Consider the following 11,991-nt stretch of genomic DNA (forward strand, 5'->3'; position numbering starts at 1 on the left):
TCCCCTACCAGTACTATTAACTTTACCTGCCCGTCCCATAAGGGAGAAGCATCTTCTTTGGATGAAAGGCCTACGGAGCTGGGGCACGGCTGAGGAGAGGCAACATGCTACCTGTGCAAAGTCCTTTTCTGTGCAGAAGGGAGGCTGCAAAGTCTAGGTTTGCTCAAGCTGCGTGCGTATCGGATACCTCTGCAGCCCGGCACGCCTCGCCCAGGCTGTGCACTCAGGAACCCCTCTGGAAGAGGTGCTGTGCTGGGGAGGGAAGGTGGCTGGGCCTCGTTAAGGTGGTGCTGTGGGGCAGTAAGACACAAGGACACGGCCCAGTATTCACCCGGTGTTTATTTTATATTAAGTCCCCGAATTATGCATTTCATTTCCTCGACGTCGCCCACGGGGCACATCGCCGCTGTTCCCTGCCTGCGCGATCGCTACCTCCCCCCCCCCCCACCCCGAGGCTGAGAGACCTCTCCAGGAACCACCGAGCCGCCCAGGGTCTCCTGAGCGAGGCCAGCCGCCCCCTCGGCACCAACAGCCCCTCCGCTCGGGGCTGGGGACCGCCGTCCCTCGCCGCTCCGGGCCGCCCCCGGCAGGCTGCGGGCCGCACGCCCCCTCCCGCCCCCAGCGCGGCGGCGCAGCCAAGGGTTAACGGCAGCGAGCGGGCCGGGCCCCACCGCGACGAGCCGAGCCGAGCCGTGCCGTGCCGTGCCGTGCCGTGCCGTGCCGTGCCGAGCCGAGCCGAGCCGAGCCGCCCCTCATACGGCGCACGGCCCCGGCCCCGGCTCCGGCCCCGTGGCCTCCGCCCGCCCGCGGTAAGTGCCACCACAGCGGGCGCGGGGCCGCGCTGGGGGAGCGGGCGGCGGCCGGGGGAGGCAGCGCGGTTCCCCCGGGACACGCCGGGTGCTGGGGCTGGGGGAGCCGCCGGGGAGCCCTCCTGCTGCCGGGGGCTGCTGTGGGGGGCCGTCAGCCCTGTGCCGGTGCCTGCCCTCGGCCTCGGTTAGCTCGCCAAGCGGAGGGTGTGCGGTTTGGGAGCGGGGGGGGAGAGCGAGGTGTTGGGGTCGGAGGGAGCAGGGGAGTCTTTGTCACACCGGTCACGGCTGTGTGTGTGGCTTGGAAGTGGTGGGAAATGCTTACAGCGATCAAACGTGAGGGCAGGTGAAGTCGTAGCTGCGGTAGTTAGTCTTCTTTGGTTGGTAATTTGGAAAAAAAAAAAAAAAAAAGGAAGGAGATCTTCTAAGGACTTCCCTCAGAGGACAGAGACAGTGCCTCTACTTATCTGTGGTTGTGTCCCTCAGTCAGCATAAAGGGACCATGGACATCCCCGACCCACGCCACGGGGCAACGTGCTCGGTGTGATGCATCCAAGGGCAGAGCCGCCTTTGGCTCGTTTCCCCTCCTAGCCCTCCGTGGAATGGGTTACAGCAAAGTCTGTGGGGAAAGGTGAACGGGAGATTCTCATTTTGGTGGTGGCTCTAAACGCAGAGTGAGTGGAGATTCAGAAAACCAGAGCTGGTTCCCTCAGTTTCCACTCTGCTGTTAGCTCATGCTGGCTGCAGGTAACTTCATGGGGTTTTACATACAGATGTGCCCAGTGTTTACAAAAGGAACAGCACTACAGCCAAAATTCCCATAAATGTGACTCTGTTACTTATTTTCTGAGAGACAAGAGTTTCTCAATGTGTATACTTACTCTGTGTATTTCATAGAGTCTATTTCAGAAATAGACGACAACCAGAACAAGCAGTTCCATTGCAGGGTAAGGCCTTCTGCATTTAGAGCACCCCTTGTGTATATATGTTTGTGTATTCACACACACATTTCCAAAGAAGAATCTTCCCTTAATGCTTCCCAGCAGAAACACCTATCCTTGATGAAGAAAGGCCAGTGTTCTCCTGTGACATTCATTGAAGGACATAACAAACTCCATCTCTCTGCAAGGACAGAGAGCTAGTGATGGTGGTGGTAGAGCCACATGTAGGAAAAAAAGTCATTTTTTTCCATCTTGCCTTGTTCAAGAATGGAGATCTCCCAGACTGAAAAGTGGTGGGTGAACAGTTTGTGTGGGAGAGGACAATATATATTCAGTACAGTTACTTTCAAGAGGATAATGTCTTTCTCTGAATCCTGAGCGATACCATTTCAGGTGCCTGGATTTTCCCTTGCGCCTTTCCCCCTTGCTTCCTACACTGTTGGCCTGGGGAAGTACTGTCAACTTTGATGCTGCCTCAGGCCTAGGAAGGACTCCTTCTCTAGGTTCTGTGTTCCCATACATCCCCTCTGAGACAGCATGCAGAAGATTTGCTGGACAATTGCTGGTCCTCCTTTGCTGATCACTCTTCTCTTCCATGTCCCGTGTCGGTGCTTTTTGCCCACGGAGACACACTTGCGTTGTTCAGGGCCACCAGCAGCTTTAGGGCAACAGCCTGCAACTCCTCCTCCCCCACCGCCTTCCCCATGGCCATCAGCTGCTGCAGTTTCTGCATCAAACTCTGCACGTGGGTATCCTGCAGCCTCAGAAGGAGGTCCTGGATGTCAGTGGTGGGCAGCTGTCCCTGCTGCTGGCCAATGACTGTCACCTCTGAGGCATGTGGGTCAGAAGGACTCTGTTGCATGTTCCTCAGCTCTGGTGAGCCCTCGGGTAAGGAGCTGGAGATCACAGCTACTTCCATGTCGAGTTTAGAGCCGGCTGGCTGGGTGCTTGTAGGAGAGGTGGGAAAAACGGGCTGGGAACGGAAGATACTAGACAACACTGCGTCACTGCTCGTGGTCATGTTGAAGGTTCGCGTACTGCCCAGCTCAGCCTTACTGTCTCCTGGGCATGCAGTCCTCTGTGAAGGAGAAAACGTACCTGTGTAGAGGCAGTGTGCCTCAGGAACAGACCCCCCAGCTGTACCCCTGTTCTGTGAGGTTAACATGCAAAGATGGGTTGCAAAGGTGAGCTTCTTTACAGGCCCAAGGGGGGGAGAAACCTCCATTGTCTTTCCTTGTCATGTCTTCCCATAAGTCTCCTTTGTCACTCCCAATTGTCTTCCTCTTTAGTTGCCTCTTCTAGCCTGCACGAGTCAGCCTTTCCCCTGCAGTAGCCTAGTTATCTCACCTTGCTGGGGGGTGAGAGCTGGATGTAAGGGCTGAGTTGGTCCTTAGAAGTTCATTTTCTTCAAGAATACCTTCCCTAATACCTCCACTTTGGCAAGTGTCTGCATCTGTGTAAGATGCCATCTGCGTAAGCTAGTCAGCCTGGTGTGAGTGCCGCTGAAAGATGGGCTGCCCACAGCTCCCTTCTGTCTTCACTGTCTTTTGGCCTCCTGCTTTCCCATGTCCTCATTTTCAGGACTCTCCCGTTCACCTGGTCATTGCTCAGAGCACACCATGGTCTTCAGAAAATAGCTAAATAACTCACCTTAATGAAGTACCTTTTCATAGTGCAGCGATAAAAAGCAAAGGCACAGAAGTTGGGGAAGAAAGGAGTTCCTGGCAGTTCAGAGCATACAGGCCCTACGAAGAGGCAAATGAAGATGCAGACTTGGTGATAAACTCCAGTGCAGAGGTCCCACCAGCCGTCAGCAGTAACCTCACTGTCAAATGACAGCCCTTCATGAAAACCCCCCATGCATTCAGGGGCCTCCCTGAACCTTGGTGAGAAACTCCACTGCTTCCCGATCATCGCTATCACCCAAGGCTTGAGAGGAAGCTGGCACACGTGGCTGCCATCAGCTATGAGAGAGGATGCTCATGAGTAGATGTCTTGTCCTCACCCTGGGATTGCTCCCATCCCCTCTCCCCCACCTGCTCCCGGGTCTCCATCCCCTCCCAGTGTTGAGGTGCGGCGCTGGCCCTGCAGGACCCCCATCCGTCTGCCTGCCCTTGGGAGTCACGGTTGGCTTTACCTTTGGGGATCACTCCGTGGTTTTCATACTCATCCAGTCTCCGGACCAGGGGGTTCTGGCAGCCGTACAGCGCACGAAGGTGGCAGGCGGTGGTGGCGCGGTGGGCGGCCCGGAGGGACCTGAAGAACTGGCGGTACTCGTGGCTGGAGAGCGGCGCTCCTGGCTGCTGCGCCTTCACGCCTCGGGGGCCGGCAGTGCAGCCCCAGCCTGAGAGCGCTGGTGGAAAATAAAATACAGGGGGTGGGAGGAGGAGGAAATGCTCACAGCGGCACACTCAGAAGAGCTGGCGGGCTGAACCCAGACCTCCATTGCTTTCTCCGGATGCGGGGTCCAGAACACTGGAAATGCCAGGACAGGGTCAAGATGGGGGGTCCAGACATGGAGAGGACCTGCTCTGCCCCTGCTAACAGGGGGGTAGTACCTGGGGGACAGTACATGGCTGAAGGGCTTTGACCAAAACCTCTGGAGACTGAAGTCCTGAACTGGGAGAAAGGTCTTGGAAGTCATGGCTGGAACTGGAAATGCAGCTCTGCTGTCAGGGCTGGAGCAAGGAGATGGTTTCCTTTCAAGATTTTTGCATCTGCAAGTTCTCTTCCTCTGGGTCAGTGTATCCTGACCCCTGGCGTTAATGGAGCATGCCCCAGCAGATACATGTATGCCCTTAAAACGGTCCAAGCATTCACTGAACCCATACGCAAAATTTAAAGCCAGTTCTTCCCTGTAGAGAACATTATGAAAGCTGTCAAAATCAAACATTTGGAAGTTAGATGTGCCCAAGTGAAACTGTCCTGTGCAATCTTAGTTTCATCTCCTTGTGCATATGTTTTTATCCATTTTTAAGTACGCAGCAAGCTTCTGTTCTATCCTTAGGACTGCCAGATCCTTCACTGCAGAGGCTGGACCCGCCCAGGCAGGGAATCAAAGTTTTCCAGGTTAGGCTTATGCTGCATTCGAGACATCTGCCTCACTTCCCACAGTTGGGAAGGTGTATAAAAAAGGAGAAGGCAGGAAGATGCTGGAAGAGGAGGGGTAGTTTTGTGGGTACTCTTCCAAAAAGTAGGTTTTATTCCTGGCTGCACCACAGAGGCTTGCATGTGATGCTAGGCAAGTACCAGGTTTCTCAGCACATTATTAATGGCATTTTCATTACCTTGTGGGTTGCCATTTATAGGAAGGCTGAAGTCTCTTGCAGTTTTGGAATCTGCATGTGCTGTATTTTGAGTGTAAGCGCTACATTAGCATGTGTGCTCTGAGAAGACAGGACTGAGGCATCTCAAACTGAGATTCTAAAAGTAGTGGATATTTTTAACTTTAATCCCTCTCTGCCCTCATTTTGCCATTCGCAAAATCACTGTAAACCAATTAATAGCTGTGAAGCACTAAAACGTAGAGTATATAAAAAGTTCACGAGGAAATGAGTCATTCAGATGGGATCAGCAAATAAATCAGTCAAACACTGAACAGTAATGGTGACATAACTTAACTGAATAGCTTAATGAATAGCTGCTCATTACAAAGGCGTTGTCCATCTTGGGTCTAAAGAAGCCAAAACCCATGTGAAAAAAGAGAAGCTGAATTAAAGAGCTATTACTATGTCAATGCACAGGGGGAACATATCTAAAGTTGCAAACTGAATGTGATTTAGGCATGCTCTAAGCATTCTCTGTAGTAGTCTGTTAACCTATCATGTCCCTAAATTTCCTCATGGCCTCTGTCTTGTTAACATCTGTGCCATCTTATTAATATCTTTGTGACTGCAGATGCAGCAGGATCAAACAAAAGCGTGTAATTTTCCCCCTTGAAATGATCACAGAGGTTATCGAGTCGTCTGTGAGACAACACTAGATGAGAGTGAGACACTTTGCCAAATGACTTTGTGGAAATCTGCAGAAAGTGGGGGACTGAGGAGACCAGGAAATATGGGACTCCGCCACAGCCTCCTGCTAGCATGTGGCCTGATGGGCCAGGCCTTTCTGTCCATTTCTGCCAGCTAGTGGTTTGTTTCTTCCAGCTCATGTTTGTCCTTAACCAAGGTCCTCTCTCAGATCTTCTGCCTCCCCTACCTGCTCTTCTGGTTGGTTCTTCCCCTCCCAGCTGGTGGTTCAAATCCAAATCCCTGCCATTGCTCTCATTTCTGGTCTACGTGCCAACCTGTCACATCTCCAGCCTCCACCTCTGTTCCAGCCTCTGCCCAGTTCTGTCCAGCTCCGAGTCCTCCTCCTTGGCTCCTCAGTCAATCCCTGGCTCTCCTTGATGAACAAAACAGCGTCTCCAATGGATAAAGACTGGCAAAATTGTAAGCATCCAAGATTGGTATATCTGAGGCATTCAAGGATGCTCCTGTCTCTTTGTTTCACCTCCAACATGGCCAAGCTGAGGTGCATTGGGGGCGAGGAGGCAAAGAAAATCCTTACTTATGCCCTGACCTGCAGGGGAGACATTTCCTACTCACCGGACAGAAGGAGGAAAGCCCACGTGGCTGACATGGCACCGTGCACGCTGCCTGAGGCGGCCCCCGAGCAGACAGAGGCGTCACCTCCGCGGCCTCGCCTGCCTGCGTCCTCCTTCCTCCTGCCCCAGGGGAGCTGGGGGAGGCAGTGGGGGAGCACAGCCTGGTTTCCCCGTGGCTGGTGACATCAGGTGGTGTCACAGACACCTCTGTTCCTTGTTCTGTCGTCCCCTGCTTCTGTTGTCCCCCGCCGTGTGTTGGGTTCCTGTCAGAAATACTCTCTCCACACCTCTGCCTCACCGAGAGTTGTGGTCTTGGGGGCTCGCCTGCCCTCGGCCGGCCGTGTCCTTCACGGGGCAGTTCCTTTGCGGCCTGTGTCCGTCACCTCAGGAGCTCAGTGCGGCTCATCGCCCTCCCCACACAACAGGTCGCCTCTCTCCCTTACTCAGCCTCGCAAGGACTGGTGCCTCATCAGCTGAGACACTGCCTGGGGACAGCTTTGTCCAAGCCTGGCTGCTCTGGAGACAGGCACCTTGTCCCTGCCTGACTGCTCAGTGGCTTTTTGGGCTCCCCAGCTTGTTTCTGGTACACATCAAACAACGTGCTTTTCTGCCATATCCCACAATATTCCTGGCTCTGCACTGAACAAACTCTCTTCTGTGTCTGCTTCCTGTTTCTGCAGCACCTCTTTGGGGTGCACGTTGACCGTGGGCTTGGAGCTGCTCTTGAAAGTAGCAGAAAGGGACTGAAGCAGAAGGACATCTCTCCCTTCCTAAAATCAGTGGGATTCCTCGTGACTAAAGAGGTGCAATGCCATTGCAGAGCTGGTATTCACATCTGCAGTTTTTAAGCATCCTCTTTCTCTAACCCGTACCTTTCTAGGTGTTCAGAAGTCAGCATCCTAAAATGCCTTTGTCTTCTACTGCTGCACAAACATAGTGCAAAGCTATATAGGTGACCTAATTTTCTACCCCACAACACCCCCTCCTGTACAGCATACTTCTGCTCCGAAAAGAGATCCTTGAGAAGGGGGAGTGCATGCTGGTGCTCAAACCTGTCCAAACTAGACTATGTCACTGTTCATGCATAAGCAGGTGTGCGTGGCTGTTCTTCAGTGCTCGCTGCCAGCCCCGTAAGCTCAGCCAGGAATGAAGCAACCAAACTGCCATTTTGCTGGAGCACAGGACAGGAAATTCTGCCTGTGGTCTGCTGCTGTTCATGTGTGAGCAGACCGAAATCTCTCCTCTCTCCCAGCCCTGTTTGTGCCTGGCTGAGCCTCTGAGGGTGACCAAGCTATGCTCCTCCGGTGAAGGCAAGGCAGGGGACTCCGGGCAGATGCAGAAAGCAGCGCAGCCGTTTTCTCTGCCTGCAGAATGGGACTGCATCGTGTTCTCATTTAGCTCACAGGAAAGAAAGGTGACAGAGGGGAAACGGCTTGAGGCAACTCTATTTTATTATACAAAACTCATCAGGCTCACAGGCAGCTCTCTGTGGCATGTGCAGTTAACCCTGTCTTTGTTATGCGAGCTTCCCTGGCTAGCAGACCCGAGCGCCAGCGTCAGGGTGTTTGTGGCAGAACAGGCGGTGACCCTGACTCATGTTTCTGAGCTTCATTTTCCTCTGGCCTAGGTTGCTTTTGTTTCCTAAATACTTACTCTCTTGTAATCTCAGTCTACAACACTGCTTCTAGGACTGTTATTTGTTACATCTGTTTTCTTTCTCTGATCAGGAGCTGCCAGCCCTGACTTTGCTTTGACCTCCTGGATGGAGTGAAGAGAAACAGCTTTGTGGCCAGGAGCAACTAAACACTGAGGCAGCAGAGATATTGCTCACAAGGTGAGAAATTGAATAGTGCATGTCTAGAAAAGAAAGAAGAGAGTGAATGCTGAAAATTTGGCATGTGCTTTCCTGCATGCTTCGCACTCATCCTGTTTCTTTTGTTCCTGTATTATATAGACTCTGCTTTCAGGAAGATTCATAGGCAGGGTATGATAAAGGTGAAACAATCCTAGGGAATCTTAATGAAATCAAATCTTGTGTATTTTTCAGCAAAGACTATACTCAGAATTTTAGAAGGCAAAAATAACCAGTGTGGCTTTCTATTCCTTTCACTCTGACAATATTTTTAATGCTTTGTTGGTCAATTAGCTGTCTTGAGGTCCATGCCTTGGGCCAGTGCTATTGTTTTATTTGTACTGCAAATGCTTTTCAGCCCTGAGTGTTATAAGCAGAACTTTGGAAATCAGTATAACCAGTGTGTTGTCTTCCAAAATCAGCAGATCAGCTGAATCAAAACCTGAGGGGTTCATCCTGCTGCGTTCTTCTCAGGTTCTGACCTCCCACACGTAAGATGATGATGTTAACTTCGCAAGCAGTGCCTTCCAGCTAATCTGCTAGGATTCATTTCCCAGTTGTGTTCTCCATATCAGTGTAACTAATAAAAAACCAGGAGCCTCAAAATGTTTCAGTCTCATTTCCGTGCTTGATTGACAAAGCAGTTTATCATTCCATTCAATTGCCTGTCTGTTCTGTAGACAAAACCTAGATACAGTTTGCTGCAGAATATATAGGGTTTTCTCTTTAAGGAAAAGGTCTACAGCTGGAAAGAAGAAAGAAAAACAGCCTGCTTAGCAGGGGAGGATGTTCCTGTGGTGTTGTCTGCTTCCTTCCTTGATTAAGCATGGGAATGCTGGAGAAGAGCAATGATTCATAGGCAACAGGAAGAGAAGTGGGAAGAGAATTATGTACTTGGGGGTTGCTGAGGAGAGCAGTGATGCTGTTTCCCTAGTGTCGCTAGATGTAGGAAGTTTGAGGACAAGCAAGTGATAGGGCTCATCCGTTAGGGCTGTAATTTTATGACAGAGGACCCTCTTTGCAATCCATGCCACAGTGACCACCTGTTCCCAGGTCACGCTCCCTTCCCACGCTTCTCCCTCTTGGTGCCTTCACTCTGCCCAGAGAAGAAACCGAAGGGCTGGCTCCTGAGCTGTTGGCTAACGGTGGCTGATGTGCAGCAGGTCTCTGGAGGATGCCCTTTTTGGACGTCTCCTTCAGAGAACCAGCAGGGATTACTCACTGCTAGTTCCTCTGCTCGCTCCAGCAGGTGGCAGGACCATGGGCGACACTCAGAAGGGCCGGCTTCATCAGGGAGGTCCTGCGAGAGCTGAACTGCACCCGTTCCCCTCCAGAAGGCTCACAGGAGGTACCCTCCAGGATGCTGGTGAAAGACAAGGCTGCAAGCAGGAGCTGGAGACAGAAAACAAGATGGAGCCGTCTTTTGGAAAGAGACAGGGAACAGTAACTCCCTGTGTGATGGCAGTGTGGGAGTGCGAGGACGGTGGCGGCACCCCCATCAGCAAGGTTATTCTTGCTGGGGACAAGCCAGACCCTGCCGTGTGTGGGAACATTTGGATTCAGCAGGTGGGGGAGAAAACCTACGAGTGTCCCGAGTGTGGGAAGAGCTTCAGCCGGAGCTCGTACCTGAGCCAGCACCAGAGGATCCACCTGACAGAGAAACCCTTCAGCTGCTCCGAATGTGGGAAGAGTTTCACCCGCAACTCTGACCTGATCAAACACCAGCGGATCCACACCGGCGAGAAGCCCTACCAGTGCAACGAGTGTGAGAAGACCTTCAGCCAGAGGTCCAATGTGATCAGGCACCAGCGCACCCACACGGGAGAGAGACACTACCAGTGCAACGAATGTGGGAAGAGCTTCAGCCAGAACTCCCATCTCATCGTCCACCAGAGAAGCCACAAGGGTGAGAAACCATTTAATTGCCCCCGGTGTGAGAAAAGCTTCAGCGACCGCTCCTCCCTGATCATACACCGGAGGGTCCACACCGGAGAGAAGCCCCACAAGTGCCAGGAGTGCGGGAAGCGTTTTCGAGACAGCTCGGCCATCATTCGGCATCAGAGGATCCACACTGGAGAGAAACCCTACGAGTGCACCGAGTGCGGGAAAACCTTCCGCCAGAGCTCCTCACTGGTGACCCACATGCGAACGCACACGGGCGAGAAACCCTACAAATGCCCCGTGTGCGGGAAGAGCTTCAGCCAGAGCTCGGCACTCACCACACATCGCCGCATCCACGGGGGAAAGGCCTTGCCCATGTACCACGGCAGCCTCTTGCCCAGCCCCTACCAGTGCGCCGAGTGCGGCAGGAGGTGCAGCGACCACCCCACTCTCGTCAAGCACCAGACCACGCACGCAGAGGAGCGGCCCTACATCTGCGTGGAGTGCGGGGACAGCTTCCGACGCAGCTCGGCGCTCAACGTCCACCTGAGGATCCACCGCGGGGAGAGACCCTACAAATGTGAGGAATGCGGGAAAACCTTCCGGCATAGCTCAGCCCTCGGTGCGCACCTGAGGATCCACGCAGGAGCCAAGCCCTACGAGTGTGGTGAGTGTGGGAAAAGCTTCCGGAAAAGCTCGACGCTTAAAGTGCATTTGAAAATCCATGTGGCCAAGAAGCCTTATAAATGTACGCTGGGTAGGAGAACTCTCTCTTCCCGCTCTCTTCTCCCGTAGGGTTGGAGTGGCTGGTTGGAGCGGGAACCAGAAGCAGTATTTGGTTGTGTCTGCGGGCACACGGACAGCGTGGGTGCTGAGAAACACAGTGGGAAAAGACTAGTTGGGGACTAACTGTATCTCTAGTATCTGGGCTGGGTGCTTAATCCCAGTGGTACAAAAACCATTAGGAAATTAGGAGGTCGGGAAGTTAGTCATAAGAGCTGCATATTGGTGATTTAGGGAGAGTACTGAGAGCCCGAGGAAGGGGGATCAAGTTCTGGGTAGTTTGGGGACTGTGAATATGTGGTTGAATACAAATGGAAGAATCAGGCTTTTAAAAGAACTTTTCTACTAAATAAAATATGAAAATTAAAAGTTCCAAGTTGGCTCTGATTCAAAACTTTGGCTTGTTAGATACTGCAGTAGTCTTAGAAACACTCTTATTTTCTATGACTGTAGTAAAGTTTACTCAGTGTTTGACAAGGCACTTTGAATTCTTGGAGTCTGAGACTTAGGACCTGAACCTCAACCTGTTTGTCTTTGCTTCCTCTTTTCCAAATCATACATGGGACAATGAATTCCTACCTCCGTGTGCAAAGTCTGGTTCATACAACACCTGAGCAAAGCAAAAGCGATGTGGCTGCTCTCAGAAAATGCGGATGTGCAAATATTTCTAGTTGTAACACTGCCTGTTGCTAGTCTTTGGCAGCTTCCCCAAAATGTGTCCTCTGGTTTGATACATCTTCTGACTAGGGACAGCAACAAAACCTGGGCAAAAACGTGGCCTTACCTTATTTAACCAAAAAAAAAAAGTATTCCTCCTAGATGTCTGAGTTGTATCCAGTATACATGATGGGTTCCTACTGGTAGTCCAGAGACTGTTTGCAATTTTTGTAGTTGTTTTTATGCTGGAGAACTCTTTATCTTCTTGTTTGTAAAGTATTTACACGTAAAGCTCAGTGTCAACAGTTAGGAATTACCAGATTTACATTTATTAGTATGTTAATGATTGTACATTACATAAACCTGCTTTATATCGCTGTGTTTTATTACAAGGTGCGTGTTTCCCTCCTTAAATAAACCCCCTTTTATTCTTTCTCTGTGTATAACCCTGCTTTCTGTCATTGTGCGTGCATAAACGGGAAC

At 51.8% G+C, this 11,991-nt stretch overlaps 2 protein-coding genes across 7 annotated transcripts; one reads left to right on the forward strand and one right to left on the reverse strand.

Annotated features, from left to right (window-relative positions):
• The first annotated feature begins 423 nt into the window (after window positions 1-423).
• On the forward strand, window positions 424-11,954 carry LOC121072415 (zinc finger protein 501-like). 5 transcript variants are annotated; one of them, XM_040562019.1, is made up of 4 exons: window positions 6,838-6,918; window positions 7,016-7,160; window positions 8,063-8,169; window positions 9,434-11,954. In XM_040562019.1, the coding sequence occupies exon 4, from the start codon at window positions 9,448-9,450 to the stop codon at window positions 10,861-10,863; it is 1,416 nt and encodes a 471-aa protein (XP_040417953.1). In that variant the 5' UTR covers window positions 6,838-6,918; window positions 7,016-7,160; window positions 8,063-8,169; window positions 9,434-9,447; the 3' UTR covers window positions 10,864-11,954. The 5 variants fall into 5 exon arrangements, with proteins under 5 accessions (XP_040417971.1, XP_040417956.1, XP_040417953.1 ...); XM_040562037.1 differs by lacking the exons at window positions 6,838-6,918; window positions 7,016-7,160 and adding an exon at window positions 424-809 and having other exon boundaries at window positions 9,437-11,954; XM_040562022.1 differs by lacking the exons at window positions 6,838-6,918; window positions 7,016-7,160 and adding an exon at window positions 425-809.
• Window positions 999-6,422, reverse strand: LOC121072448 (acrosin-binding protein-like). Of its 2 annotated transcripts, none has more exons than XR_005821232.1 (4): window positions 6,337-6,422; window positions 3,885-6,133; window positions 3,398-3,492; window positions 999-2,825 (listed from the first exon to the last, which is right to left on the reverse strand). XR_005821232.1 is itself a non-coding variant. In XM_040562043.1 (4 exons), exons 1-4 carry the CDS (start codon window positions 6,368-6,370, stop codon window positions 2,328-2,330), a joined length of 843 nt encoding a protein of 280 aa, XP_040417977.1. In that variant the 5' UTR covers window positions 6,371-6,419. The 2 variants fall into 2 exon arrangements, 1 of the variants encoding a protein (XP_040417977.1); XM_040562043.1 differs by having other exon boundaries at window positions 2,328-2,825; window positions 3,885-4,100; window positions 6,337-6,419.
• Window positions 11,955-11,991: the final 37 nt, after the last annotated feature.

The sequence above is a fragment of the Cygnus olor genome, chromosome 1 (assembly GCF_009769625.2).
Source record: "Cygnus olor isolate bCygOlo1 chromosome 1, bCygOlo1.pri.v2, whole genome shotgun sequence".
In the NCBI taxonomy this organism is placed as follows: Eukaryota; Metazoa; Chordata; class Aves; order Anseriformes; family Anatidae; genus Cygnus; species Cygnus olor.

Coding starts and splice junctions, on each gene's coding strand:
- LOC121072415 (XM_040562037.1), top strand. CDS start 9,448: ATGGGCGACACTCAGAAGGGCCGGCTTCATCAGGGAGGTCCTGCGAGA.
- LOC121072448 (XM_040562043.1), bottom strand. CDS start 6,370: ATGTCAGCCACGTGGGCTTTCCTCCTTCTGTCCG. Junction 3,493..3,884: donor CCACGGAGTGATCCCCAAAG/GTAAAGCCAACC, acceptor GCCTCTTCGTAG/GGCCTGTATGCTCTGAACTG. Junction 2,826..3,397: donor TGAAAAGGTACTTCATTAAG/GTGAGTTATTTA, acceptor TCTCCTTCACAG/AGGACTGCATGCCCAGGAGA.